Source organism: Miniopterus schreibersii (assembly GCF_964146895.1).
Source record: "Miniopterus schreibersii genome assembly, chromosome: 12".
NCBI lineage: Eukaryota > Metazoa > Chordata > Mammalia > Chiroptera > Miniopteridae > Miniopterus > Miniopterus schreibersii.
In genome coordinates, this window is record NC_138112.1 from 69,258,806 (window position 1) to 69,285,372 (window position 26,567).

At 56.8% G+C, this 26,567-nt stretch overlaps 1 protein-coding gene across 2 annotated transcripts; it reads left to right on the forward strand.

Annotated features, from left to right (window-relative positions):
• The first annotated feature begins 100 nt into the window (after positions 1–100).
• On the forward strand, positions 101–19,274 carry FRMD8 (FERM domain containing 8). Of its 2 annotated transcripts, none has more exons than XM_081155612.1 (11): positions 101–237; positions 531–615; positions 2,087–2,254; positions 5,649–5,750; positions 6,092–6,150; positions 6,265–6,431; positions 7,619–7,840; positions 9,914–10,037; positions 11,088–11,234; positions 16,443–16,647; positions 17,516–19,274. In XM_081155612.1, exons 2-11 carry the CDS (start codon positions 531–533, stop codon positions 17,632–17,634), a joined length of 1,398 nt encoding a protein of 465 aa, XP_081011738.1. In that variant the 5' UTR covers positions 101–237; the 3' UTR covers positions 17,635–19,274. The 2 variants fall into 2 exon arrangements, with proteins under 2 accessions (XP_081011738.1, XP_081011737.1); XM_081155611.1 differs by having other exon boundaries at positions 123–237; positions 2,090–2,254; positions 17,516–19,250.
• Positions 19,275–26,567: the final 7,293 nt, after the last annotated feature.

Below are 26,567 nucleotides of genomic sequence, written 5' to 3' on the forward strand. Positions count from 1 at the left end.
GAGCCCGCGGGCCCAGGCAGGGCGCGTGCGTGGCGGCCCCGGGCTCCCATTGGCTCCCGCGGGCCGGGAGGCGGGGCCGTGCGGCGCCGCGCGTCCTCTGCCTCTGCTTCCGCGTCGCAGCCCCGGGAGCCGGAGCGGGGAACGGGAGTCCGGGGGCTGGCGGAGCCCGGACCGGAGCCGAGGGGCAGAGCCAGGCAGCAGCCTGGGCTGAGGCGGCTGGCGCTGCGTCCCTGCGAGGTGAGAGCGCGGCCATGCCGCGCGCGGGCCCCGCTACGACGAGATTGCGCGGTGCCCTCCTGGGTTGGCCGGGGAGCCGCCCCGCCGAGACCGTCACGGCCTCACCCCTCCCACCAGCCCTGACCTGAAAGTTGGCCGAGGGCCCCCCACCCCGCTAGTCTGCACACCAGTGCCTCCAGCCACCTTTGTTCACTTTCGCAGATCAGCCCGGGTCCCCTCAGTGACAGCTTGTGGCACGCCCCAGCCCCCCAGCCCGGACCCCCAGTAACTGCGCTTTCTCTTTCCCTCCGCAGATGGACGGGGCAGAAGGCAGTGCTGGGCAGCCCGGCCCCGCCGAGCGGTCCCATCGAAGCAGCGTGTCTTCCGTGGGAGCCCGAGGTGGGTCCCTGTCCCCATCTCCCCGCTACACCCTCCTTGGGCCCCCAGACTTCGGGAAGTGGCCCTGCCTTCTCATCTCTTTCATTAAAAAGAATCATATGTGTTAATTAAAATGAAGTATGTTGAGATGTGGAAAAGTGACCAGTCAGAGGTCTTGGGCTCTGTTACTAGGCTATATAAGTTGGGTACTCTTCTTGAGTCTCCCTTTCCTCATTTGTAAAATGCGCTTGTCACACATAGCTGTGAAATTCAAAAGAAATCTTATGAATGAAAAGTGACACATTCACTTTCTTTGTTGGATTTCTTTCACACAAACACCCTTTTGAAAGCAGGGATCATTATCTTCATTTTATGGGAGGGAAATTGGGCCCTGGAGAGGTTGTCACAGGATACTGGAGCCTTCAGTGCCTCGGTTTTCCCTACCTGAAAAGTGGGTCTGAATCGCATCCTCCTGGAGATTATTTTATGATCTCTCATGAAACTAGCTTGGGGGGGAAAAGAAAGTAGCTTGAGAAAGTCTGTTGGGGAACAGACTGGTTACCCACAAAGCACCCTCACATGTATTAATGATAAACTGTGCCCTTGCCTTTCACAGGCTTCACCCCATTTGGTTCACAGCCATTCTTTGAGGGAGGGGTATTAGCCCTGCTGTACAGGTGAGGCACTCACACTGACTTGCGGGAGCCAGCCAGCTAGCCAGGAGCCAGGCAAGGGTTGGAATCCCAGTATACTGGCCTCCAAGCTCAGTGCTCCCTCATGGTAGCTGTGGTTCCAGGGATGGATTTGAATCTGGCTGCTCTTCCAAGGGTCTCTCTTGGACTCTGGGTTCCAAATAGGAAATCCCAGAGGCTGTCACAAGGGAATGCTCGGGAATGCTCAATTTATACTTCCCCTGGCCTGACTAAGACTATCCTGAAAGGCCATGGTACTGAGTTCTGAGGCTTGAAGAGTCCTAAGGAAGCTGAGCCCTGGATCTTGCTTTGCCCTGGTGTGGCCTTGAATTCTTAGTTCTCGGCTTAGCCAGAGAGAGAGACAGCAACTTACCCTAGGGTAATAGTGGGTCACCAGCCTGATACGCTAACTGCGGTACTCTCACGATGGATTCAGCCTATCTGCCTCAGTCCCCACCAATGGGATGTTCTCCTTCAGGGAAGAAACACAAAAGAGTCCTGGGGAGTGTTTGGGGGTGCAGTGGCCAGCCCTAATTTGAACCTTTGGGGTTTAGGGTGGGGCTAGTCCAGTCCCTGCGGCAGAGTTGCTGGGTTTCTGAGTGGTTTGAGCCTTTTGAGTAAGTCCTAACAGACAGCACTCTTCATAGGGCCCTTTGAGGATGCTGAGGCTCTGCCTCTGGAGTGTTCACCCAAGGGTGTAGAGTGGGGGCTCCAGCCCCAGTTGGGGGTGGAGGATGCCTGATGGCCATGCCTGTGCCTGGGCACTGCATCGAGCTGACCCTGCCTGGCTTCCATTGCAGCAGCTGATGTGCTGGTGTATCTGGCTGATGACACTGTGGTGCCCCTGGCTGTGGAGAACCTGCCATCCCTCAGTGCCCATGAGCTGCACCGCACCATCCGTGAGGTCCTGCAGCTCCCAGACATTGCCCTGGAGACCTTTGCACTCTGGCTAGTCTCCCCTCTGCTGGGTAAGGCTTGGCAGTGAGCCCAGGCGGGAAGATGGGAATGGTGCTGATCAGTGGAGAGGGAGAGGGCAGCTTCCAGAACCTGTGGCCACTGTACATCAGGGGAAGGTGGGACTTGTGTGTGTCCTGAGCTGTCCAGCCTTTCGAGGACCCAGAGCCCTGAGAGGATGCCTGGCTCTTCTGCCCCCACCTCCTTTCTTTCTGCTGGTGGCAGAGGAGGGCCTGAGCCTCAGCAGTCTGGAGCTTGGGGCATCCGGAGGAGCAGGGCTAAAAGACAAGGAGGGAGGTGGTCTGCATCGCTGAGCACGTGGTCTGTTCCGCAGCCTGAGCTGGCATTGCGTGAGCAGAATTTTACCCGATCATGCCTCAGCCCTGTCTTGCAGATGACGAAATTGAGGTTTGGAGTGGTGGGACCAGTGAGTGGTAGGACCGAGGTCAGAACAGAAGCCTGGCTGGCCCCCAGCTGACCTCTTTGAACTGCATCTGCTCTTGAGGGCAGGGAGGAGGATGATACTGAGTCCGGAAGCCGCCACCCTTGACGATGAGACTTTTCCTGAGGGTGGGGAAGGCAGGACGAGTGGGAACTCCACTTCTCTGCTAGAAGGTCTCTAGCCCTGCCTGGTTTCTGGCCTGTGACCACCAATGTTTTGCCCTTTCAGGCTGAGGTTCCCAAGGCAGGGATGGAGTGGGAGGGAAGGTGGTGGCTCTCCAGACCCTCAGGCCTGGGAGAGGGTGCTGGGAGTTCCCTGGGCCTCCAGCCTACTGGCTTGGACAGGAAGGGGGTCGGGGAAAGGATGCCCTAACTGGTGCTAGGGCCAGGCATGTTTCCTGAGCTTAAACGTTCTCCTTCCTTGTAGAGAAATAGGGGCAAAAGGGGGGTGACTGGTCCCTGCGGCCCCTAGTGGTTGGGGTTTGTGCCTCTACCCTGGAGGGGGGATATCAGCTGGCTTGGTGGGAGAGAGAGTGCCTGTCCCCCCCACACCCTGCCCACCGGTTGGAGCTTCCTGCCCAGCTGCGCTTTCGCCCACCCTCTTCCTGCTGACTAGTCTCCTCCGGCTGCTCCCACCCAGCTCAGCTGCCCCTCTTTCACCCTCCAGGCTGTTGTTGGTTGGGTCTGTGGGCCCCTTGGTTTGTGGCTTTGAAAAGCTGGGGGTGGCGATTCCTTGTGGCCGGCCCTGCCCCAGGCTCCCTGTTCCTGTAGCTGGACAGCTTGTTTCCTCCTCCCACTTCCTCTGCTCCCACTCCCTCCTCATCACATTCCTGCTCCCCCTCAGGGACATGAATGGGCTGCCTGTGTGGCCCTGCTGGCCTGGTCACCCTGGGGTACTGCCTCTTCCAGGAGGAGGGTGGCTAGAGGCCCAGCACTAAGTCAGTGCCCACTTTGTTCCCTCGCTGGGTTCAGGGAGACTGAAAAGCTACTTCAGCTTTGACTCTGCCCCTCAGGACCTTTGCCCCACCCCCACCCCCCAGTGGGTGAAGCACTCGCAGATGCCCCAGGGCTGTGAGGCAGGGAGGGGGCACTGTCTGCCTGAGCCGCCCTTCCTTTGAGCTGGATGTTTGGGTTTGGCCTTCTCAATGCTATTGTCACTATACATGGAACAGGGCTCCAGGGACAGTTGGTCTGTTTGGGTGATAGCTTCCAGGCAGAAAGGCCCCATCTGGAAGTGTGTCAGACCCTGTGGTCAGCGTAGTTCCGTTCTGACAATGGAAGTCCTCTGAGCTGCTGGGCTCCGGGTTTAAGGCTGGCCGGGGCTAGGCCGTAGGCAGAAGGAAGGTCACCCTTGCCTCAGGTCCACTTCCACAGTGCATCTAGGGGTCATAGCTAGTCAGTTACCTCATTCATCTCACAAGTATGTGTGGAGCCCACACTTCATTCTGGGCAGAGATTTAGATGCTGGGATTACAGTGGGGAGCAGGATCAAAGGTTTCCCTGCCCTCAGGGAACTTGTAGTCTAAAGTGTGGAGCAGGAGGCTCAGTGGGCAGAGCTCTGTTCTGGTTCAGCCACTAACTCTGGTGGCCTTGGGCAGGCACTGTCCTTCTGGGCTTCAGTGAGTCCAGATCGAGAGTGTGCTCAGAGGGTCGGGCAGAGTGGGTGGGGTTGAGGGAGCCCTTTCTGGAGGGGAGAGGATGCTGCTGCACATGGTATGTTCCCCTCCTGGGGAATGGTGGGGCAGGGGTGGTTACACATGGGTATAGCCAAGGATCTAGGTTGGAAACGAGGGCTGTGGAGCCACTAGGAAATCTGGATCAGAGAAATGATGGGAGAAGAAGGGTGTGAAGAAGCCGAGTGCAGCCCTGGCCGGTGTGGCTCAGTTGGTTAGGCGTCGTCCCGAGCACCCAAAGCTTGTGGGTTCAATTTCTGGTCAGGGCACATGCCCAGGTTTCGGGCTTGATCCCTGGTAAGGGGCATGCAGTAGGCAGCCGATCAATGTTTTGCCCTTACATCAATGTTTCCCTCTCCGTTTCTCTCTCTAAAATCAATAGAAAAAAATTAAAGTGGCTTTTACTTAAAGAAGAAGAAGCAGCAGCAGCAGCTGAATGCAGAGGTTGGATGGAAGGGGCTGTAGGCAGGGAGGGAGGCCACTTTGGAGTCTGTGGCTGCTGTTTTGGGTTATGATGAGGGTCCAGATGGAAGTCCAGAGAACAGAGGCAAGGACCCTTGTCATCAGGTTGGCAGGACAAGGTGCCTGGCCCTTTGGTGGGAAAGGAGAAGAGGGAAGATAAGGCTCAGAAGGCAGGGGTATCTAATTGATAGCGTGGACACTACCTTTGCCCCTTCCTGCTCCCCCTGGCAGCCATCCGCATTCATCACCAGATGATCTTGAAAATGGCCTCAGACTTCTCAAAGGCTATGGACTGCAGTGTACAAGATGAAAATGCTTTGTCATTCCTGGACTGAGCCGTTGAATCCTAGGGCCAGCTGACAGTTCCGGGTTGAGGGGCCAACCTGTGGTGAGGGCCCGTGGTGACCCAGGGGTACAGCAGTGACCCGGACAGAGGTGCTCCTGCCCTGTGGCACTCAGGCTAGTGGGGACACAGGGAGGTGATCAGATAATGCTAACCTCTGTAAAGTCAACCAAATGGGGTACAGCCTGTGCTGAGCACTGTAGGGAACAGTCAAAGGCTGCCTCTGCTGTGTGACTTTGAACAAGCAACTTAACCTCTCTGAGCCTCTTTTTCTCTATGGATGAAATGGGGAGAGGGGTATTGCAGAGTATACCCCTAAAATGGTTCTGGACACTTAGTACCTGCTCAGCTAACATTGGCTGTGACTGCTGTCACGTTGCTGTTGGTGGGTGGCACTGGTAATTGTGTGTGCCTCAGGGCCACGTGCCTGCTCTTCCTCCCACCTGCACTGGCAGAGGCTGCATGGGCCGCTTCCCTCTCTTCCTGCAGAGGTGCAGCTGAAGCCCAAGCACCAGCCCTACAAGCTGGGCCGCCAGTGGCCAGAGCTGCTGTTGCGCTTCACTGATGCCCCGTTCGATGACGTGGCCACAGGTGAGTGTGTTCCTTTGAGCCCCCATCTCAGGGCCACCTGGGTCTGGAGCACTGACTCCCAGCCCAGCCAGGCCTCCGGTGGCAGATGGAGCTGCCCCTGCTGAGGGGCAGGGCCAGCATCTTCCCCAGGCCCCATTAGCCTCTCCTGGCAGGGAGCCCGGGGTCCCTGAGGGGAGCCTAGGAGAAGGTGGGCTGGGAGGTCAGCGAGCATGTTGAGATAAGCCACACCCCCACTCTCTGGACAACCCTGTGGCTTTCTCTGTCATGGGTGGGTGAGCCTGAGGATTGGGGACTGGCCAGTCAGGAGAGGGCTGGGCAGTGACCCCAGCCTCTCCCCCCAGATGAGCCTTCCCTGCAGTTCCGAAGGAACGTGTTTTTCCCAAAGCGACGGGAGCTCCAGGTGAGGCAGCGAACCCCAGGCAGGTCTGGTGCCCTGTGTTTAGCCTCCCCTTGTCCCTAGACCCCTGGTCACTGGTGCCCTGACTTAGCTGAGCAGCCCCTCCCTGCCTCACAGATCCACGACGAGGAGGTCCTGCGGCTGCTCTATGAGGAGGCCAAGGGCAATGTGCTGGCGGCACGGTACCCATGCGACGTGGAGGACTGCGAGGCCCTGGGCGCCCTGGTGTGCCGCGTGCAGTTCGGGCCTTTCCAGCCTGGCCAGCCTACAGCCTGCACCCTGAGGTGAAGGCCAGCATGACCTGAGGCAGGGTGGGAGAGGTGTCCCAGAATCCTACTTACAATGGTCTTAGGTCTTGCAAGGTCCCAGTCAGGAGGCCTCAGCCCCAGGGCTGGCCCTGACACCGTGTGGCCTAGAGTGAGTCACCCCCCTCTCTGAGTCTTCTTTTCCTCATCTGCCCTGGGTTGAAGAGCCCAGGCAGGGGAGACTTAGGTGGAGGACATCTGTGAGAGGCGCCCCAGCCCAAGGAGCCCTCGCTTGTGTGTGGATGGAGGTCATCCTTGGGCTGAGGTCAGGAGGGAGCTGGGCGTGTTCATTTGTAGTCAGTCAGGAACTGTGTAGGGCACAAATGATGAAAATGCCACAGCAGCACTGAGAAGGGTGGGCAGTCCCCTGGAGACCCCTCCTGCCGCCCTGCGGTTGGGCCTCCAGGCCAGCACCAGCACCTCAGCCCGCCCTCTGGACCAGCTGCCCTTCCCCCAGCCCTGCTGGGCCCGGGCTGCTTGATCGTCCAGAAGCCCGGCAGGGCCTTTCCCTCGGTGGAAATGACAACTCAGTGATGCTTGTTTAGCGTGTGCTAGCGCCCTTCCATGCGAGCAGATGTCAGTGTCCCTAGGTGACACGTGGGGAGCCGAGGCTTGGCGGGGGCGCTTGGTGCTCAAAGGCCAAGGCTCCAGCTGTGGTTTATGCAGAACGGCCAGTGTGCGGCCACATAGTCCCTGGGCTGCCCAGGGTGGGAGGGACACAGTCACGCCCAGATTCTTTCCTCTGTGTGATTGAAAATGTCTTTTCTTTCATGAACCTGAGCCGATGGATTGTAGGTCTTTTTTTGCATCCCTATTTGGCAGAACAAAACATCAGTAGTTCTGGGCCACTTGTACCGTTTTTTGGTTGTGAATGTTCCACTAGCTCAGGAATCCAAACCTTCCCTTGCTCGTGACCCAGCTGTCGCTATGAAACGCTCCAGCCGTAGACTGGTTCTGGGGCGGGTTGGGCTCTTCTGTCCGTCTCCCGCCTTCTCCTTCAGGTCCCTTGCCGGTCAGGCGTGCTGCGGGGATGACAACAGTAGGGTCCCTTGGCAGTCCATGTCCACCCCCCGCCATGAGCGTGCTCGCGCTAAGGACCTTGGCACCTCTAGCCAGCCCGCAGCCATGGAGCCTCATGCTGAGCATCCGTCTTCCTTCCTCCACAGGGAGCAGCTGGACTCCTTCCTCCCTGCCCACCTGTGTAAGCGGGGCCATGGGCTCTTCGCTGCCCTCCGGGGCCGTGGGGCCAAGGCTGGGCCCAGCGAGCAGGGCCTGCTCAACGCCTACCGCAAGGTGAAGGAAGAGGCCAGCGCCAGCGAGCGCGAGGCTTCCCTGAGGACCCACTACCACGCCTACCTCACCAAGTGCCACGAGCTTCCCTACTATGGGTGAGCATTCTCCTGGGCAGCCACAGCGCTGGGGTCTCCTGTCCCATGACATCCCTCACCTTTGCCAGAGTGACCTGCCAGCAAGCCTCTGTCTGCTCCAACCAAGCTCCATCCTCATGTGAGGTGCACCTCAATGCCAGCACCTCCAGCCCCACGGGTCCCAAGCTGGACATTTGTCCTTCCCTTCCTCGTGTCACAGACCAGGACAGCCTGGACAGGTCCTCTCCTTCCACTTGCACCTGTTACTTGGCCAATAGACCTGCTGACCTTCCCTCAGCCAGTGCTCTCATGCGTGCGGTCACCCTCTAGCTGGTATTTCTGTCTGCCTGCTGTGCACCGTCACGTAGGCGCTGGCGACTCCACGGTGAGCAGAGATCATGATCCCTGCTTGGTAGAGCTGCCATTCTAGCGGAGAGAGACAGTAAGCAGTAGAAGTAAAGAAGAGACCACAGGTGGGCAGGGTCCATAGCCAGGCGACGGGAGGACTGTGTGACACTCCCCTGAAGGGGTGATGTGGCTCAGGCCAGATGGCGATAACACAGGACGTGAGACATGGTCTGAGTCCAGAGGTGTTGAGGGTGGATTTGACAGAATTTGCCCGATGGATGTGCAGTGGAAGAGGTGAAGGGGAGGAGGCAGAGAGGACTCCAGGTTTCTGGCCCAGGCAACTGGAGAATGACGTTGTCATCAGCTGAGATGGGACCGTCCAGTGGAACGGGCCAGAGAAGGTTGGGGGCTTGGCTTTGGACATGCTGGTTTTGAGATGCGCACTAGATACCCAGGTGATTGTTCCGAGTAGGCATTTGGGTTTCTGGGTCTAGAGTTGGGTAGTAACTGGTGAGTCATTAGCGCATGAATGGTGCCTGAAATGGGGGACCCAAAGAGACGGCCAAGGGGGTGAGAGTGGACCGAAAGAGGACCCCAGCCAGCAAGGTGGGAAGGTCTCTACAAGCCAAGCAAAGGGAGGTACCAAGAGGGAGTGACCATCTCATGCTGCTGCTTCAAGGTCAAGTTCGACATGTCCTGTGTGGCTGATAGTTGTCCTTGGCTCCAGCCTCATGGAGGAGGCGGCAGGTGAAGGAGAGTGAGAAGAAGGTTGGAGACAGCGAGTGTAACCAACTCTCTGAAGCATCTGTGCTGTGGAGTGAGCGGTTGTGGGTGCAGGGGGACAGAAGGTTTTTAATTCAGTGACCGGCTAAGTGTGTGCCCTGAGGGATGGCCCAGTAGAGAGTGAAAGCTTCAGGTGAGGGTGGGCGAGTGGCCTTCTGGTTGCTTCAGTTTCCCCAGCCCTCAAGCCTGTAAGAGTCTCCCAGGAGCTGGGACAGGCGTGGGGCTGCAGGCAGCGATCGAGCCTGCTGTCGGTAATTGAAGGTGGCGAGCGCTTGTCTTCAGTCCAGTCCCGCTGCGCCAGCGCAGGCAGTCACAGAGAGTGGGACGAACTAGGGCTCCGGCTTAACCAAGGGCGAGGGGTGAGGGGCCAGGGCAGCCGCTGGAGTGGGAGAGGATGCGGCCGGGCAGGAGTGAGGCTGGCGGCTCAGTGGGGTGGTGTCCCAAGGCCACTTCGCCTCTTCCCTTCCTAGTGCCAGGCCCTGCAACTGCTTCCCTGGGCAGCTCCTGCCCCCTCGTGGGCCCCAGGCAGGTGCAGCCTTGACCCCTCTTTGCTGCTGAAGGGGGTCAGTGGGCTCTCGCAGCCCTGATGTGGCCTGGCCACCTCCGGCAGCCGCAGCCTGAGTCCTCAGGCTCCTGATAGTTCCCTGAACATCACCTGCTCTGTCCACACCTGGGTTCATGCTCTTCCCTCTACCTGTGGTGCCCCCTTCTCTTTGCCACCCAGTTTCATCTCCTGCCTGTTCAAACCCTCCTGTCCCACATGACCAGCTGAGATGCCACCACCTCCAAGAAGCCTTCCTCTCACCCTCCCCCCCCATTCCTCCCTCCCCTGGAGCGTGTTTCCATTTAACCTTCAGTCACCCGGAAAGGGCCTGGCCAGAGCATTTGCTGGTGGGTGAACCAAAACGCTGAGTCGTCCGTTCTTGGTGCTGGACAGGCTGACACCAGCTCCCCCTCCCCTAGGTGTGCCTTCTTCCACGGCGAGGTTGACAAGCCAGCCCAGGGCTTTTTGCACCGGGGCAGACGGAAGCCAGTGACTATAGCCATCAGTCTGGAGGGTGTACATGTCATCGACAACAGGGAGAAGGTAATTCTACCTCCTCTAGGATGGGACCTGGGCATCTCAGTGGAGGAGAGTGGGGTCCTAACTTAGGCCTTCTGGGTTCCCCTGGCCTTGGGGCAGGGTGGGTAGCCTGTCTGGGAGGACTGAGGGCCCCTCCCTCCATTGGATGTCCCTGGGGCTTCACTGTCATCCTGGGAGCTTTTCTGGGTCTGCTCTGGGTCAGCCCTGTGTGCTGGGCAAGGGGTGGCCAGGGCAGGGGCTCAGCTAGGGCGAGGAGGCTGCAGCTGGATGTAGCCTCTGGCTGGGGGGAATCCCGTAGGGGTGGCTGTTCTGCCTTCCAATGGCTGGAGAACAGCTGCTAGTTTTCCCGACATGCCCACTGCCAGGAGCCCTCCTGGGCTATCTGAGTCCTGCTTCTCACCCTGCATTGGCTGCCTGTGATGAAGGTGGTGTTGGCAACTGCCCTGGGGGCAACTTCTGGTCATCTCAGAGAGGGATTCCAGCCCCTCCTGGGTGTCTGCGCTGAGGTGCTATCCAGCTGACCTTGTGGAAAACGTTTCCCCTCCCCACTTGTCTCTTCCCCCACATAACTACCCTGGCTGTTGGGCTTGACCCGCTGGTGGGAAGTGCTATGGGTTAGGGTGTCCCAGCCTCCCTGGACCCCGCCCCCTTCCAGGGTCTGATGAAAGCAGGGACTCCTGTCCTTGGGGAAACTCACACAGGAATTTATTTATTTTAAGTGTGTCTTTGTTGATTTCAGAGAGAGGAAGGGAGAGGGAGAGAGAGATACAAACATCAATGATGAGAGTCATCCATCAGCTGCCTCCTGCACGCTCCCCATTGGGGATCAAGCCCGTAACCCGGGCCTGTGCCCTGACCGGGAACTGAACCGCAATCTCCTGGATCATAGGTTGATGCTCAACCGCTGAGCCATGCCAGCTGGGCTCACATAGGAATTTAGACTCAGCCTTGGAGTTAAACATCCAGGAGTCCCCTCCTGGTGGTGCTGGGCCAGGTGAGGTAGGGGAGCAGATGTCTACCTGGGGTCCCAGCTCTGCCTTTCCCCCTGGCCAGCACGTCCTGCTGGGCCTGCGTTTCCAGGAGCTGTCCTGGGACCACACGTGCCCCGAGGAGGAGGAGGAGCCTGTCCTGTGGCTGGAGTTCGATGGGAACAGCGAGGGCATACCAGTCAACAAGCTCCTCAAGATCTACTCCAAGCAGGTTGTGGGTGCTGCCTGCCCTGGGCTGGGGGCTGGGTGGGGGTGGGGGGCAGCTTAAGGATCCCAGCCTATTGAAGGCTCCAGTCTGGCTGGCAAGGAGGTGAGAGGGCTGCTGAGGGCCTGGGGACCCGGGGAGCTGACTTCTACTGATCTGGAGCCATCCTGGGGAGTTTGCTGGGTGTGGTCTGGGGCATTCACACACATCAGGTGGCAGCTGTTGGTTGAGGGCTTCCCAGTGCTGTGCGACCACCCCCACCAGCTCCTTCTGTCCTTGAGGCCCCCTGTGAGTTGGCTGCTCTCAGGTGAGGAGCAGGCAAGGGAGGGCTAAGGCCCCTCGGCACCTGTGCCGCTTTCACCTTTATTTATTGTCCAGTTCATTCAGCACCAGGTCTTCCCACCCTGCCCCCAACCTGCCCCTCTCCCCCTCATCATGGAGAGGTGGCCATCTCCCCCCACTCCCCCCACGGCCCAGTCAGGATTGTGTTCTTCTCGCCTGTCCTTTTAGCACCTCTGCAGGTAGACATTGTCCCTGGGACTCCTGTCTCTTAAAACACACATCCCATGTCCCTCCTGCCACTGCCTGGGGTCCCTAGACCCTGCAGAGCCACACAGCTCTCCACACTCTCTGCGCCTCCCTTCTGATCCCTCACCCCTTCGTAGCCAGCCTGCACCCTGCCCTCCCCCTGCTCCCTGCACTCCCCCTGCTCTAAGCCCAGCAGCCTCTGCTTTGCCTGTGCAGTGCACAAGTATCTGCCTGCCTTCTCTGTCTCAGCCTGACTGTGCTCCTGGAGACACCTCTCCTGTCCCCTGACCTCTGGCCTCTTTCCTGTCTTCCTCGCTGGCCCTCCTTTCCTGGGCCTCTCCAGGGACTTCGCTCTCTGCTCATGTACAGGAGCTCTTCCTTCTCACAACTTTGAATACTCCACTGTACCCACCTTTACGCTGGGTAATTTCTACTTTACTAGTTTAGAGCTCTTTTTTAAGTAAGTGTTGTATTGAGTTATAATTTACATACAGAAAAGTACCCAAATCCTAAGTGTATAACTCAACAAATATTCCCAAAACAAACCCATGTGACACCTTTCAGATTAGGAAGTAGAACCAGGACCTCAGGAGACCCCTCAAGCACCCTTCCAGTTCTTTCCCCCACCAAAGGACCCCCTCCATCCTGACTTGATTCACGCCAGAGTCGTCTGGCAGCAGGTTCCCCTGGTGTGTTCCTCCGTCTGGTTTCTGCCACGCAGTGTTGAGCCCCTGAGCTCATCCTTGCTGCACGGAGCAGTGGTTTGATCTTTCATGATGCTCTCTGGTATTCCAGCAGCTGAATTTGCCAGCCTTGACTTTTCTGTCCTATAGCTGATAGACACTGGGTTTCTAGTTTTGGACTGTTGCAAACGTCGCTGCTTATTTTGGTTCGCACCCGGGAGCGCAGTGGCGGCATCACAGGGCACGTGCTCAGCTGTAGTGGACACTGCCAGTTTTCCAAAGCAGTCCTACTGTTTGCACTCCGCAGGGGTAGATGAGTGCTCATTGCGTCTCCTCTCCAACACCTAGTATTGTCAGTCTCTTTTTTTTTAAATAGATTTTTAGAGAGAGAAAGGAAGGGGGAGAGAGAGAGTGAAACATCGATTGGCTGCCTCCTGCATGCGCCCCAACCAGGGATCAAACCTGCAACATGGGCATGTGCCCTGACCTGGAATCGAACTGGGGAACTGGAGACGTTTTGATGCATAGGACAACACCCAGCCAGCTGAGCCACACTGGCCAGGGCTGTCAGTCTCTTTCATTTTAGCCACTCTGATGGGTGAGTAGTGGTATCTCCTTATTATTTTCTTTTGTTTTTAGTCAACTTCATTGAGGTATAATTTACAATAAAATGCACCCATTTTAAGAGTGAGTTTTGATAACCACCAACCACCACCACAGTCAAGCTATGAAGCAGCTTATTTGCTGTTAGTGCATCTTCCTAGAGGTGAAATGTCTGTTCACATCTTTTTTTTAAAAAGATTTTTATTCTGTTGATTTTAGAGAGAGAGGAACATCAGTGTGAGAGAAAAACACCAATCAGTCAGTGCTTCCCACATGCGCCCAGACCAGGGATCAAACCTGCCACTTTTGGGTGTACAGGACAGCGCCCCGACCAGCTGAGCCACACCAGCCAGGGCTGTTCACATCTTTTGCCCATTTTTATTGGCATTATTTCTGTCACCCTCAAATCTCTTTATGGTTTTAATTGGCATTCCCTGTCACCCCCCCAGTGATGGTGCTGAGCACATTCTCTTTCTTTATTTGCCATCTGGAAAGTCCCTTTGTTGAAGTCTTTCACCAATTTTCCTTTGGAGTTGCCTTTTAAAAATTGTTCTGTAGCCCAGCCAGTGTGGCTCAGCAGTTGAGCATCGACCTATGATTCAGGAGATCGAGGTTCCTTTCCCAGTCAGGGCACATGCCTGGGTTGTGGGCTCGATCCCCAGCAGGGGGCGTGCAGGAGGCAGCCAATCAATGACTCTCTCATCATTGATGTTTCTCTCTCTCTCCCTTTCCCTTCCTCTCTCTGAAATCAATAAATATATATATTTTCTAAAACTGTTTTGTACATTCCTCTTGTGATTAAAGACTCATCTCTTCGTCTGCTATTTGATACGTCCCCTTAGCTATCCCAAGAATTTTGCTTTCTCCAGAATGTCATATAAACACGTTTCACAGTGCCTACACATTTACCCAAGAGAAATAAAGATGTATGTCCACACAAAGACTTGTGCTGTAGTGTTCACAGCAGCTTCCTTTGTAATAACCAAAGAATTGGAAACAACACAAATGTCCGTCGGCTGGGAACTGATAGAGAAAGTCGTGGTACAGCCCTGCAGCATGCGCCCTGCATGCAGCTTTGAGACTGGCTGCTTGGGAGCGGCATCCGGGTTGCCTGGTGCGTCGCATTCCTTTTTGCTGTTGAACGGTCGCGTGTGGGTGTACTACAGGTTAGCTCTCCACGGGTTGAAGGATGCTGGGGTGTTTCTAGTTTGGGGATTTTGTGAATAAAGCTGCTGTAAACGTGCACAGGCTTTTGGGGGCCTAGGTCTTCATTTTCCTTGTATAAACGCGTGGGGGGATTGATGGGTTATGTGGTAACATAGGGCCGGCTCACTGCCCTGCACCAGACTTTTCCTAAGTAGCGCTGTTTTGGTTTCCGCCAGCGGCGGCTCAGTTCAGTCGCTCTGCGCTGTGGCCCCACACTTGGCACTGTCGTGTCAGCTTCATTTGTTTGTTTGCCACTCTAAGGACTGTATAACAGCGATATGTCATTGTGGCTTTCATTTGCGTTGTCCTGATGACTAATGCTGTTGAGCATCTTTTCATGTGTTTATTTGCTATCCATATGTCTGTTTTGATGGAGTGTCTGTTCCAAGTATTAGTCCTTTGTTTATTGAGTTATTTGTTTTTCTTACTGAGTTGTGAGCCTGTTACATAGTCTACATACCAGCCCCTTATCAGATGTGGGTTTTGCAAGTGTGTCCTTTTGGTCTGTCTTGACTTTTTGCTTTCTTAACAGTGTCTTTTGCAGAGTTTTTAAGCCATCGGTTCATTAATTTGTATTTTCTCTATTTATTTGGTCTTTGATTTCTTTCACTAACATTTCATAGTTTTCAGTATATAGATCTTGTACATCTTTTATTAGACTTATCCCTAAGTGTTTCTTTTTCTTTTTGGTGCTATGCAGCCTTTTGAGACTGCATAGTACATGGTATGTTTTTAATAACTTCAGTATCCAGTTGTTTATTGTGATATATAAAAATACAGTTAATTTTGTTATCCACATGTCCTTATATCTTACAAGCTTGTTAAACTCACTCACTAGTTCTAGTAGCTTTTTTGTAGATTTTGGGGGATTTTCTCTGTTGACGATGAATTATATCGTCTGTGAATAGGGGCAGGTGTGCCTGACTTTCCAGCCTGCATGCCTCTTCCTTGTTTTGCCTGGTGGCAGTCACTCGGGTCTCCAGGACAGCATTGAGTCAGTGTGAGCAGACATCCTTGACTTGCTCCTGATCTTAGGGAAAAGCATTCAGTCTCGCTCTCAATATGTGTGCTGTTAGCCGTGGGTTTTTCATAGACGCCCTTCATTAGGTTGAGGCAGTGCCCTTCTGTTCCTGGCTTGCTGAGTTTTATCTTGAATGGCTAGTAAGTTGTGCTGACTGTGGCTAAGTTTCCATGGCAGCCCCCCTGAACCTCAGGAGCATCACTCTGTGTTAGAGGAACTCAGAGGGCGTTCCTCTGTATTTGCAGCTCAGGGCCCTCTGTCCCGCCTGCCGGGCATCCCACTGCCCGCTCTCCCTGGGTGGAGAAAAGGAGGTGGGTACAGAGAACAGGGCACCGACACTGACACCGATACCTACACTGGCCCGCCCTTCTAGATCATGCAGGGTTTGGGCCTGGGGGAGGGGGAAGTTGCTTTCAAGAGGCCCCAGGCTGCACTGTGGGTAGGCAGGGGCTGGGCCACAGCTGTCACCAGGGGGCCACCTCCTTGGCCTCTGAACTCACTGCCCTCGGTGGGTTCTCCTCTTGGGAGTCCTTGCTGTCCCTCACTGCAGTAAGGCACAAGGTAGGCACCCCGTGAGCACGCTGCCTGACTGTGGGACACTGCCCACGGCAGCTGTCTGTCTGGATCTGTCAGTCCCCTGACATCCCCGTCTTATTGTGCCCAGTCTGTGGTCACTGACATCTGGTCACTTCTCCTTTTATATTAGCATGTGTTATGTTTCAAATCTGTTGAGAAGGCTTCACTTTTGAAGAATGTGCCAGAGGGAACCCCCGCCACGGCCTCACTGCTGCCTTCCTCTCCTCGCGCCCCGCAGGTTTCTCCCAGAAAGGCCTGCCTGGGCCCCGTTCCTTGTCCTCTCCATACCCCCTGCCCTGCCTGCTCCGGCCCACTGCCTTCCTGCCCTGTCTTCTAACTAGAATGCTCTCTTTCCCACCCGCCTCCCAGACCTGCGACCCCTCACCCACCAGGCCTGGCCTCTAACGTCACCCCACCCGCCTGCCCCGCCGCTGGCCCACAGAGCACCTGCCCCCACGTCCTTTCTTGTGTGAATGGTATTTGTTCCCTCATATGCCTCCCCACCAGAGAGAGGGCAGGGGACGCCCACCTGGCTCCTCTCGCGCTGCAGGGGATGGGAAGGCTGGGCCTGGGCCCTCACACCCCTCTCCTCCCCAGGCTGAACTGATGAGCAGCCTCATCGAGTACTGTATCGAGCTGAACCAGGCCTCAGAGCCCGCCGTCCCCCAGGACAGTGCCTCCGGCCCCGCCTCGGTCCCTGGCTCCTTGCCCCCTCCCACTCAGCGACCCCAGCTGCGGAGACAGGGCAGTGTGGTGTGCAGCCGGATCCAGCACCTCTCCACCATCGACTATGTGGAGGAGGGTGAGTGACCTCTTCATGGTATATACGTCTACATGCACGCATGTGCTTGCACGCGCGCCTGTGCACGTGCTTGCCACGGGAGCTCTGGGCTGAGTTAGCCTCCAGCTGGAGGGACCTGAGAGGAGGGCTGGGTGTGAGCGTCACATCTGAGCTCTGATCAGGAATTGGAAGCCTCTGGGGCCCTGGCAGGAAGAGTCCCGGTCCGTCCCTCCTCACTGCTGCGTCTGCAGATGTGCTCACGCAGGAGCATCCAGATGTGAAAGATAGAGAGAGGGAAGGAGGGAGAGGGGGTGAGATAGAACGTCAGCTGCTTCCTGCACTCCCCCTCCTGGTGTCAAGCCCGCAACCCAGGCGTCCCTCCTGCCCTGGCCAGGAATTGAACCAGCGACCTCTTCTTGTATGGGACGACACTCAGTCCAGTGAGCCACACCGGCTGGGCTAGAGTGCCGTTTTTATCACGTCACATCAGAGGTGCATGATTGACATGACTATGCCTGTTGATGTTGACCTTGATCACCTGGCTTGAAATTTTGAACTTTTATAAGAGTTCTTTTCGCTGTATTGAGGCTCACCTTCAGCCAGTCATGTATGTTGCAGGTATTTTGTTTCTTTGAAAAGGTTTTAGCAAGAGCTCCTCAGGCACTACCGCTGGCCCAGCATCAAACACAAACCCTGATTTGCCTGTGATTGGGGGGCTGGCAGCAATCCCCACCCACCCATCCTGTCACTAGTGGAAGAGTTGGGGTGCAGGGGGATGAGGCCAGAAAGTTGGCAGGTGTGCAAAGGGGAGCTCAGCCCAAACCAGGCTTCCTGGGCCTGGGCGCCTTCTCCAGGAAGCCCTCTCAGTGTGTTCCCTCCTGCCCCACAGGCGAGCAGATCAAGCCGGTGAAGCCAAAGCGCAGCACGTCCTTCTTCAGCCGGCAGCTCTCCCTGGGCCAGGGGAGCTACACGGCGGTGCAGCCCACCGAGAGCCTAGAGCAGAGCTGAGGAAGCGGTGCCAGCAGGAGAAGGGCGGGGGGGGGGGGCAGGCTGTGGCCCTCAAGTTGGGGAGGAAGGCTACCTTGCAGCATGGAGCAGTGACTTCTGTGCCTGGGACAGTGCCTGGGCTGTGCAGAGCTGGCTCAGGGATCCTACACAGCCCCTCTCACAGCCTGTCTGCCCTTCCCCTGAACTCTGGGTCTGATTGCCATCTCAGGACCATCTGATCAGGCCCCAGTCTCCTCCTTTCACCCAGTGGTCACCTGTGTGTCCCCTCAAGATGGACAGTGTCCCCTGCACCTAAGTCCCCACTGGTCGCTGCCATGGCAGGAGGCCAAGAAGTAGGGCTCGGAACCTGCAGGTCAAGTGTGTGTCTTTGGTCTGTTCCCTGGACTTTGGTGACCACATCCCGGCATTCCTTTGGCCTGCATCCCCACACACACTGCCAGGCGGGGCCAGCACTGTAGGGGTAGGACGGGGCCTCCCAGAGTTGAACCGTGGCAGATCCGGAAGGAGAGGCCCCACTCATGCCCTCCCTGGCTGGGTGGGACTGCAGGGAGCTGGGCAGGACCCAGCTCAGGGGGCCCTGTGCCCCTCACTCAGGCCTCTCTTGCTGGCAGAAGATACTCTGACCAGAAGGAAAGTGCCATTTTGCTAGCTTTTGGTGATGTCACTGTGCTGGAGGTGGCTATCCTGTAACCAGCACCCACTCCACACTCAAAGAAGTTCACAAACACCCATGGGCTTTGGGTTTTAGTTTTGGTCTTTTCTCATCAGCTTTGGTTCCAAGAAGCCTGTGAACTCTGGGGCAACTAGAGAGAACCCCACCACCTCAGAGCTACTGGCTCCCCTCAGAGGTGGTGCTGTGCTTTCCCTCTGGCCTGACCCTGGGGGCTGGCCCATGCTGGGAAGTCCCACCCCAACAGCAAGTCTCCTCTTTTCTTGGAAACAAATGACATGACAGTGAATGTGGTGCTGGATGGGGCCAGCCCAGGAGGAGTTCCTTCCCAGCCCTTGGGCTCCTCTGTGGTGGGGCCTGGCTCTGGGTGCTTCTTGGGACTTTCCGCTGGAAGGAGGTGGCCTGCCCAGCACAGGGCTGCCTTTGTCTCCCCTTCTTGGTGGGAACTGTGGGTGAAGAAATGCGAACCGCTTGGCTCCAGATGCCAGAGCCCATCTCCTCCTCTGGTGGCTTTTGAACACACCAGGTGTTGAGGTGGGCTTGCCTTCTGGCAGCAGGGACTTCATTATTTGTTGTAATAAATAGGTGTCTGAGCCTTTTGGAATGTCCCAGCCAGAGTATACCTTGTCTCTTCTCCTGGAGTCACCTGACCTCACTGGCTGCCCAGCCCATCTGGCTCCCAGCCCTCGGGTCCTCCCCTCTCACTCAGTTTTGATGCCAAGTGAATTCTTATCTGATGGGCCCAGGGGCCTGTGGGTGTGGTGGGTGTGTGAGTACACAAATTACTTGTTTTTACTCTTGTCTTTCCTTTGTTTTCTAAGCCTCCATTGTGCCTTAACCTTTCCTGCCTACCCTTTGGGACAAAGCAGCATTTTACTGAATGGCCTTTGAATATTTTGATTGTTTTGTACCACGTGAATTATTAATAATAAAATCAGTTTCCAGTAAATTTGGGATAGTTTATGGTATGAAATAATGGGAGTGTGTTAATTACAGCCTGGGAGCCGATTACAGGCTTGTAGGGGGCAGCCCTTGGGCTCCCAAGCTGAAGGCCATGGAGCAGCCAGAGTGAAGTTTCCCTACCTTGATGGTTGGTCAGGGTAAGAAGGTCCATGAGGGGCTTGGGGTTCATGGTGGGAACCAAGGTGGGAGCTCTGCGGGGAGGCAGGGAAACAGGGAGCAACAGAGGTTGGCTGGGGCCTTCCTGCCTAGTGAACCTAAGCCACTTATCACTGGGCTCCTCCCCTCACCTGGGGGGTGAGGCCCCAGGCACAGAGAACCCAGGCAGTTTGGGCGATTCTCAAGCCCTCCTTGGCTCCTCATGCCCTGGGCCAGGGCAGGGAGCAGTTTGTTTCCCACAGATGTTGTTGGGCAGGGACAGCACTGGGCCCGCCCTCTGGGGTGCTGTGGGCCCCCTGGGAAGCTGAGCCGCAGTGGTAAACACGGCTTCGCTCCTGTGGGGTGAGCATCACCTGGAGGTGGGGGAAGACCTGCGTCCAGAAAGCTGGGAGGACCGGGTTCACCTGAGAGGCCTGGGCCTGCCGATGGCACAGATACCCCCACTCCGGTGGGTGAGGGAGCACCAACAGCCTGGGGCCTGGCAGGCCTGGGGCCCTTTCTCCACGTAGGCCCCTCTGCCCTTACACCTGTGTTAGTTTCCTGTGGCTGCTGTAACAAGTGACCACAACCTTAGTGCCTTAAAACAGCACCTTCACTATCAGAGAGTTCTGGACTCAGAAGTCTGAAATGAGCCTCGCTGGGCTTCGATCAAGGTGTGGGCAGGGCTGCATCCCATGTGGTCGGTCGGCGAGAATCCGTTTGTTTCCAGCTTCTAGAGGCCGCCTGCATCCCCTGGCTCATGGCCCCTTCATCTTCAAGCCAGTGAAGGTGAGGGGCTCCTCAGAGCCCTCAATCTGGCTTTCCCTCCTCCTCCTCGCATCTCTTTCTCTGACTCCTCTGCCTTCCACTCCCATGTTTAAGGACCCCTGTGATTACTGCACTGGCCGGAGGTGGAGAAGCCAGATCATCTCCCTACAGCCAGCTGATTAGCTACCTTAATTTCCCTTCACGGGCTCTGGGGATTAGGACACAGGCTTCTTCTTTTTTTCTTTTTTTTTTTGTTTAAAATATTACAGATGTCCCTTTTTCTCCCCAATGAGGACACCGGCTTCTTGTGCCTACCACACCACCCCTTTCACTGCGGCCCTCCCTGCTTTGTGCTCTAGGCCGGCGACATTTACCTCCTTTCTGCCCACCTCTGACCAGGCCCCCTCGCACCCCCTGCACTGGTGGCCAGGTGAGCAGGAGTGGCTGCTTGTCTGTGTGCAGGCTCAGGCTGAGTGGGGGACCCCTCCCAACACCATGGAGGATCTTCTGCTCCCGGCGTACCCTTTCTGTGGCTCGCTCTGCCCTGGCTTCCTCCCCAGGACCACAGCCCAGTCTCCCACCTCTGCCCAGTTGTTTCTTGGAGCATAAATTCAGAAAGTGTCTCCCCTGCCACACATACATACACCATTTCAGTCTTCAACGGGCTCTCCTCCACAGAGGGCCTCTGTGCTCTCTGTGCCTGCCCAGCACCGCAGGGAAGGAGAGGAGAGGAGAGGACACTGCCCACCCCGACCACCAAACTATATGTGCGCGCCCCCCCCCCCCCCCCAGTTCTAGGCTCAGTTCAGCCTTCACTGCTCTGCTTGTGTGCTGGCCACAGCCAGGTGCTCCAGGCTCAGCTGGGGAGAGACGAGCTGACCCCTTAGAAACCACCCATTGTGGCCTGTAGAGGGAGCCAGCAGGTGGGGTGAGGGGCTGGGCGCTGAGGGAGGCCTCTCAGTTTGTTCTCTGCAGGCCTGCAGCCCAGGACCCCAATTCCTGGCACCCTGAGATGGCCAAAGCGGGAGGGAGCCCAACTGGGAACCAGGTCCCTCTGGGGAGCCCTGCTCTTCCTGTCAGGTGGCTGCTGAAAGGTCCCTGGGAGCCGCTTCCTGGTCTCTGGAGCACTCTGCCTGCACTGTGGTACCCAAGGCTGGGCCCTAGTTTACGAATCCCCAAGAGGTAGCACCAGCCCGAATCCAGGCTCCGAGCAGGGGATCAGCATCAGAAACTAGGATCCCACCCCCACCCGTCCCCACTCCTCCTCACACTGAGACTGAGTCACCCGGCATGAAAGGAGGGCAAGCTTCAGGGCCCTCCCCTTTGCAGGAGCCCTTCCAAGGCCCTGGAAGGGCTCAGCAGTGTGTTCAATGGTTTTGTAGAACTAGCAAAAGTAGGATTTAAAAATTGTTTTTCTTGCCCACCCGGGCTTGGCTCAGCGGTTGAGCACCAACCTAGGATCCAGGGGATCGGGGTTCGATTCCTGGTCAGGGCACATGCCCGGGTTGTGGGCTCAATCAATGACTCTCTCATCATTGATGTTTCTCTCTCTCTCTCCCTCTCCTTTCCTCTCTCTGAAATCAATAAAGATATATTTAAAATAAATAAAAATTGTTTTTCTTAAAGAGGACTCTAAACCCAGAACATTACTGGCTCCACTTGTTTCTAGAACACACCTGCAATCTTTCACCTCTGGGCCTTTGCTTGGCACTCATTCCTCAACCCCCTCCCGACCTTGGCTGCCCAGCTACCACCAGCCCACATCCCCTTCACTGTTATACTGGACTGGCCCTTCTCTGGGAACGGACTGGTCTCCCCCGCCCCCCCCCCCAACAGACCTGCTCTCCTGGAGGCCAAGACCCTTTCCTTGTTTAACTCCTCTCGCCTGCTGTGTAGCCTTAGGCAACTTATATCACCTGTCTGGGCTTCCATTTCCTCTTCTTTAAAATGGGGATGGTCCTAATACATGCAGCTTCAGGTCTGGGGAGGAGTGACGCCTGTCTAATCTCCACACTCCCACGGTGGTGTTTTGCACACATCTATAAGCAATGGCACCTGTTTGCAGAGGCAGGGAGGTGGCTGGCAGGTGCTCCTGACTGTGGAATCAAAAGTCAGCTCTCTGAGCCCGGTTTCTTCATCTGTGAAGTGGGGACAATCGCCTCTGCTTTATGATGTTGCAGGTGACATTGAGTGACAGATATGAAAGCATCTGTGGCCTTCAGTGGCTGCATCTGGGTGTGGTTTCATCAGCTTCATTCAGTCACCCCATACGATGTTCCAGAGGCCTCACTTTCATGCTCCCTTCGTTCCCGCCTGCATCAGTTTCCTGGAGCTGCCTTAACAGAGTACTACAAATGGGGGGGGGGGGGGGCTTAAAACAACAAAAATGGATTGTCTCGCAGTTCTGGAGGCCGCAACCAAGGTGTAGGCAGGGCCAAGCTCTCTCTGAGGCTGCAGGGGGCCCTCCTGCCTCTCCCGGCTTCTGGTGTTTCGCCGGCAGTCTATGGCATTCCTTGGCATGCAGCTGCGAAACCCAACCCCTGCCCTCATCGTCACATGGCTCCTCCCTGTGGGTGTCTGTCCGCACATGGCCATCTTCTCACAAGGACCCCGTCATCGTGGATTAGGGCCCCACCTACTCCACTTCATCCTCACAAACTATACCTGCAATGACCCTATTTCCAGCTACAGTCACATTCTGAGGTACTGAGGGTTAGGGCTTCAACATGGCTTTATTGGGGGGACACAATTCAACCCATAATGCCATCCCAATGGTTTGTAGTCTTGGTCTTCTTTGAGGCTTTTTAAATGCATCAAAGGTCGCCTTGGCCAGGTGGGCCAGTTGGTTGGAGCGTTCTCCCATGCATCGAAAGGTTGTGGGTTCGATTCCCGGTCAGGGCACATACCTAGTTTGCGGGTTCGATACCCAGTTGGGGTGAGTGTGGGAGACATCAGTGTTTCTCTCTCTCTCTAAAAAAAAAAAAGAGAAAAAAAAAAAATCCTCAGGTGAGGGAAAAAAAACATGAAATCTTTAAAAAATAAATTAAAACATAAATGCATCAAAGGGTGTTTTAAAATACCAGCTGCCCTTGGGTTGCATGGAGAAGCAGGAGTGGTCACCCCGCCAGCCTGGCTCGCTGGGCCTGGCTCAGCCAGCACCTGGCTCGGGAGGGCCCCAGCGGAGGAGGTCCTGCCGAGACTGCCGACAGGGGTCAGGGCAGTGGGACAGGGTCTTCATGGCTCCCAGACACCCCTAATACTTCAGGTAGCAGAGGTCACTGACCGGTCAACACGCAGGCCCATTATCGCTGCGGCGGGGCTGGGCTGGGTCACGCACCGCTCAGCACCTGGGAGCCACCTGGGAGCCACCTGGCTTTCTCCGTGTCCAGCCCAGCCCCGCAGTTCCGAGGAGGCAGGCAGCGTACCCGGCCTCACCGGGAACAGGCGGCAGCGCAGGCCCGGGTCACGACTTCAGGTTTAAGCAGCGAGTCTGGCGCCCGCGGTTTCCGTGCCCTGACCCGGCCGAGACCGGGAGGGCGGGAGAGTGGGCCGCGGCCTCTGCCGCAAGTTGCCGCTCCCGCGTCGGCCAGCAGGGGGCAGCCAAGCCCGCCCTTTCCCCGCCAGGTCTCCCCGGGCGGCGAGCCCGCACCGCCCGCCCGGCTGCGCCGCGGGAGGAACCCGGGCGGCACGGGGGGCGCTGGGTCGGGCGGGGCGTGTCCGCATCCTCGCTGCGTGCGCCCTGGCTCCTGGCGCCACCACCTTCCTCCTGTCCACGAGGGGCGAATCCGGCCTCCAAGAGCGCCAGCTACAGGCTTCCCCTAGGTTCCTCATTTGGGGAGGGGACCCACACCAGGATCCATGTTCTGAGAACAGGTTCTGCTTTGGAATTTTTTTTCTTGAGAAATGACAACTGAGTCAAAATATTAAAACTAGAGTTATTTGGGAGAATCCAGGATGTGGGTGAGCACACCCTGGGACTACTCATCTCCCTCCTGCTTCACCCTGAGCCCACAGGAGATCCCCTTCCCGCTGGGCAGGCCCCTCTCTGCACCTCCCTCCTCCACCCACACTGAGCCCTCCAGCTATTTTAAACTACTTGTCACAAATGTAATTTGCAAGAGGAAGGGTAATAATAGTCCCAGCTCTCCCCTAGGACCTCTGTGTCTCCTGCCCATTTGACCTTGGCATTTGGTGGAGAGGGTGGTGGTGACTGTTGACATTCTGGGCCAGTGCGAGCACAGGCCTTCCTCAGTGTCAAGGTCAGCAGCCTCAGGGAAGGAACCTTTCAGAGGGTTCCTGCTCTCCCTGTAGAAGCCCTGGTGCCATGCACACCTCACTCACGAATGCCACTCAGCTAGGCCAAGGGGAATCAGAGCAGAAAAGGCTCCTTCAGAGGACAGAGCAGAAGAGGCTTGGGGACAGTCTGAGCAACCAGTGCTCCAAGGGGGGTGAATGTCTGAGGCCAACAAGGCTCAGACCAGAGGATTGACCATAGACAGGAACCCAAGAGAAGTGGGAGGCTCTGGCAGTGGGGGCTGCAGGCGGGGCCTCAAGAAGGAGAGGGTTTCTTGGGGGCTGTGGGAACCTAGGGGTGGAAGATGGTGGGGTGTCAGCACCAGTGCAGCTCCCTGCCCAGAGGAGCTGTCGCTAGGCCAGGATTCCTTGTGTGTAGGGCTTGGGGAGAGGCTGACAAGGTGGGCACAGGCCAAAAGGTGGTCTATGAAAGCTGGGACTTGCTTAGTCCGAAACAAGAGGACCTAGGAGGTCTGGGGGCCACTGTAGGGAGGTAAGGCTTGGGGGACCAGGTCCCTCATTCCACAGGCCTTCCCTCTCCTGGAAGCTGGGGAGCAAGGACACAGGTGCTTGGCATGGTGGGGGGACAGGTGGATCTGCTGAGTACTTAGGAGCAGAGGCTTCAGGACATAGGAAGGTGACCGTGAGCCAATGAAGGACCTGGCAGAAGGGCAGAGCTGGCTCCAGGCAGGAGGCCAGTTTGGGCAGGGTTCAGGGGACTTGAGGGAGGGGGTCAGTAGGGCTGGGGCACTGAAGGCCTGATGCCCAGGAGGTAGGGAGTGTATGTGGCAGGGAGTCCTGGAGATCTGGATGCAGGGAACTGACACCATCAAATGTATTTCCTGGGGGCCTGGCCCTAGAAGGGGAGAGGACCCCAATTGGATCTGCCCTGAAAGTGGCCAGGAAAGGGCATGAGGGACCCAGAGTCCACAGGCCCTGCGATCCTCAGGGGAGACATGGGTCAAATATGTGAGAAGTCCTCTCCTAGTTTAGGATGCCCAGCTTCCCCTACCTCTTTTTGGCCCAGGTGGGACAAGAAAATGGAAGCGTGAAATGCTGGTGGGTTGGCCCACCTCCTCTTCTGCTTAATAAACCAGGGTCTGGGGAGTGTCCACCCTCCACACCCTCTCCCTCAAATGCCTTCTGCCAGCTTTGGTTCCCTTCTCCACCCCAGACATTCCCCGTGAGATTCTGGGCCCCCGTCCTCAGGGTGCAGCCAGTCTCCTTGTCTGCTGACCTGGGAGCCCAGGGCTGGACAGGCCCCCAGGTCAGAGCCCATCATGGAGTTTATGGGGCAGATGCTTAGGTCCACAAATAGCACAACTGGTTACTGAGACCTGGTAGTGGACAGAGTGACCTTTACAAAACATAGATCAATTTGGTCAACACATTTCCCAAGGTTCACTTCATGCCAGGAACACACCAGGGACTGCCAGGCACAGAGATCCAGTGGAAGACAAAACAGATGGACAGCTCTTCCTGCAGGAGCTCAAGTCCTGGTGGGGTAGGGCTCTGAGGTGACCTCTGGGCAGAGGCCTGAAGGAGATGAGGGAGGGCTGGGCCAGGGGCCACTGCATCCTGCAGGCAAAACAATACTCAGAATTAGGAAGTGGAATGAGGAAGGAAAGCAGGGCTGCAAGGGGTTAGGGGTGTGCTGTGAGGTGGCGGCCAACTGGCTGGAGCCCAGGCTGAGGCCCAGCCCCTGCCAGGGCTGGAGAGGCCGCTGGGGGCTGGGGGCTGGGGGCCCAGGTCCAGGTTGCTGTTCTGCTTGAGCTGCTGTGAGGAGGCAAGCAGGCAGGAAGGGCTCCAGGCCAGCAGCCAGCACACGGTGACTGTGCAGTTTCCTGACTCAGGGCATGACCAGGGAGGGGCCTCAAGGTTCAGAGCGGGCCTCATGGCTCACAGGGGCCTCAGGGTTCAGAGGGGGGCCTCATGGCTCACAACGCCCAGCTGAGGGTCTCCTGTGAGTCGAGAGCCCAAGGTGACCTAGGCCACAGCTCTGGAAATGGACCCATGGGGGACAGGGTGGAGGTCTGGCGCACTGAGTGGCGGAGCAACACTGTCCTTGCCCTGCTCTTGGTGTGAAGCTGAAGTACCACCCTTT

Coding starts and splice junctions, on each gene's coding strand:
- FRMD8 (XM_081155612.1), top strand. CDS start 531: ATGGACGGGGCAGAAGGCAGTGCTGGGCAGCCCGGCCCCGCCGAGCGG. Junction 2,255..5,648: donor GCTAGTCTCCCCTCTGCTGG/GTAAGGCTTGGC, acceptor CTCTTCCTGCAG/AGGTGCAGCTGAAGCCCAAG. Junction 10,038..11,087: donor TCATCGACAACAGGGAGAAG/GTAATTCTACCT, acceptor CCCCCTGGCCAG/CACGTCCTGCTGGGCCTGCG.